Consider the following 3,082-nt stretch of genomic DNA (forward strand, 5'->3'; position numbering starts at 1 on the left):
CCGGCAGAATAGATTAAGCCAAACACCTACCAACAAGAAGATAAGAATATCGCGGTGGTTCGTCTACCCGGGGACACTCCAACGATCAAGTCAGTAATCTTATCTCTCACAGATATCAATACAAGTACTTAAACTTCAACAATGAAAGCATAAAAACATCTCAAATAAAGCATACTTTAGACCCACGAGGGTGCCTTACTTTTATAATGAACAGTGTCAAACTTCCTCTAGAAGTCTTACTTCATGGGACTCTATCTTTTACAAAAATAACATTTATCACAACTCACACTATTCAGATTAAGATAAACTCCCTCAAGAGTCTCATCTCTATCCAAATAGGTAGCTTGATGTTATCTAGGACTCTAGTCTTCTATCCAAACATCTCAAATTCCGATATTATCTCACCATATCTCAGCACCATGGTCCACTCACGTGGCACCTCAGCTAACAACCTCGGCCATGTAGACTACCTAAAAATATGTCACCACAGAGGCCATTAATGTACAATGAAATAAGAGTTAGGAATGTAACTTTATTTTCTTTTTATGGGGTTCTCTAATGAATATGTTCACACCCTTGTTAATTGTAGAAACGAGAGAGAGAGAGAGAGAGAGAGAGCACTCCTGTTCTCCATTGAGTTTAGAGAACACTCCTGTTCTCCATTGAGTTTTATCAAAGAATATTATTAAATTCAAATTCCAAAGCTTGTGAAAATCAACAAAAGAAAAATCTTCGAGCCCCTGTCTAGAATTTGGAAGTTTAGTTAAAAATCAAATTTTGACTTTTGATTTATTTTTAGATCACATGGCCCTTCTATTTTTTTATATATTTAAAAAAAATTAAAAAATTAACTTTTAACTAATTTTCTAAAACAACCCATAATTATTATTGATTTATCATAATAATAATAATTATTATTATTATTATTATTATTTGGGTAGAGTCTTTGTGGGCTCTATCAATAGCATTATCTCATATGTTAAAATTCAATAATAATAAGAGAAACCACGCACATAAAAATTCATCTTTGGTTTCAATTCAGCATTTCCTGTAGAAGAAAATCAAAAGGCTTATGAACATTGCGAAAACTGCATTCTTTAGTTACAATCGAACAAGTAATCCAACCTATATGGATTCAGCTGCAGACAATTACTTGTACTTTTCTTCCCATAGTTCGAGTTCTAGACTGATCGGATGAAATGGTGTTCAATGTCAATGTGCCGAGTTTTGAATTGCTCCAAGAAGATGCCCAACTCTCTTGTTTTGTCCACTATCAAATGCTTAATCTGTAAGCAGCACTTCAAAATGTCCCCAATCCCCTCTTTCGTCAATCTGTTAAGCCCTGTAACATTGAGACTCTGTAAGTTGGGACAAACAAACCCTATTTTTCTCAAAAATTCATCATTCAGATGCCCAATATGACTCAATTCCAAAGATATTATTCGGTAATTCCTCTCTAATTCCATGTCAAAATCATCTCCAACTGGTAGCTTTATCTCCTGTAGTTCAATTTCCGAAAGAAGAGGGCATTTTTTTGCAAGGATGAAGAAGGTTGCAGCGGTTATGTTTGAACAAAAATCAAGCTTTATGGACACAAGATTAGGAAGATACCGGCATAATTCCCTCACAGAATTGTCATTGAGGAATTTTATGGAAACAAGTTGCAAGTGTTTCAAAGATGGACAAGCACACAAGAAATTCGAGAGTCCATGGAAGCTCAAACCAGAATCATCGTAGATTAAAATCTTCTCTAATGGAATGCCCGCTGTTGAAATGGAACCAAGAAGGCGATCATGATCTTTGAATGCATCTATGCGAAGATCGCGTAAAGATTGTGCAAAATTCATGGAATTCTCAAAAGTAAATGAATCATCCGGTAAAGAGTAATAGCGTCCTGCTTCGAGAGAAATCAAGTTTTGACTACGGCGCAGAACAAAACAAATGCCATGTTCAGATACATGGCAATAAGAACATCGGATTTCATTCAAAAGCTCACAATTCGATGACAAAGCAATGAGAGATCGATCAGAACAACCAAACTGCCCTGTTATATCAATTTTACGCAACCTTCGAAGCTTACGCGAGATTACCTCTATCCCAACATCGGTTACAATGTACTTAGCGCTCTTAGAATCGAAACCTCGTTGATAATAAGAACGGAAGCCGGAAAGCTGAATATCGAGCTCTTCAAGCCACGGTAAAGCATCAGCTATAGCAACAAGGTGGTGATTTCGAAAAACTTTAAGGTAACAACATCTTAGAATCTTCAAGTTGTTCATGGTCGAACCCAGTTTCTTAAAAGATTTGGGGAATGGGGGTTTTTGTAATCGGCGGAGAGAGAGAGATTGAAGATCCAACCCGGAAGAAGCGATTCTTCGAATGGGGTAATTGACATCGGCTTTGTCACCGAAGATGGGATCACAAAGCTCAATCTCGCGCAGGTTTTTGAATCGTTGAAGGGCTCTGAATAAACCCTCGCAGTTATTGCTGTAGAAGGATCTGTTGGAGGCGTCCAATTTTTGTCGAAGTCGATCGGTGATTGAGAGGAATTGCTTACAGACCAGAGAAGGGGATTGCAAGGAGTTGAAGTCATCGATTGCTAATCGATTCAGAATCAATTCCCAGCAATCTTCCGAGAGTTCCTTACAAACCAATTTCATGATTTCGGTTCAAGAAACAGAGAGAAACGAAAACAGATGATTCGGCTATAGAGGTGAACATGAGAGAGGAGAAGTGAACCCTAGCTTGAAAGAAAGTTCTACATCAGTATCTTTCTTGGGAAGGTGTCTAAAACACAAACAAGAGATGGATAGTTTTCAATTTTTTTTTTTTTTAAAATTAAAAATTAATTTAATAAAAGAATAAAAATAATTATCATTATTATATAATTTTATTTTTTGAGAAATCAGAATTCATTTTTAAAATTTTAAAAATATTTTTTTGATATTTATTTTTATCAAATTAATTTCTTTTTTTTTTGACAAAAAATTAAATTTTTTTGGGAGTTTTTTTCATAAATCCATCTTTAATTACTTATGTTCTAATTAGTCCAAAATTTATTTTAATATTCCATTTAGTCCTG

The 3,082-nt window shown here is 35.2% G+C and overlaps 1 protein-coding gene across 1 annotated transcript; it reads right to left on the reverse strand.

The window, feature by feature from the left end:
• Positions 1–1,181: 1,181 nt before the first annotated feature.
• Positions 1,182–2,660, reverse strand: LOC114271823 (uncharacterized). Its single transcript, XM_028213463.2, has one exon. The coding sequence runs from the start codon at positions 2,658–2,660 to the stop codon at positions 1,182–1,184; it is 1,479 nt and encodes a 492-aa protein (XP_028069264.2).
• Between the last annotated feature and the right edge of the window lie 422 nt (positions 2,661–3,082).

This window comes from Camellia sinensis, chromosome 15, assembly GCF_055761805.1.
Source record: "Camellia sinensis isolate YWXY chromosome 15, ASM5576180v1, whole genome shotgun sequence".
Lineage (NCBI taxonomy): Eukaryota > Viridiplantae > Streptophyta > Magnoliopsida > Ericales > Theaceae > Camellia > Camellia sinensis.

What these genes read in the sequence shown, in the direction of transcription:
- LOC114271823 (XM_028213463.2), bottom strand. Translation starts at nt 2,660, where the DNA reads ATGAAATTGGTTTGTAAGGAACTCTCGGAAGATTGCTGGGAATTGATT.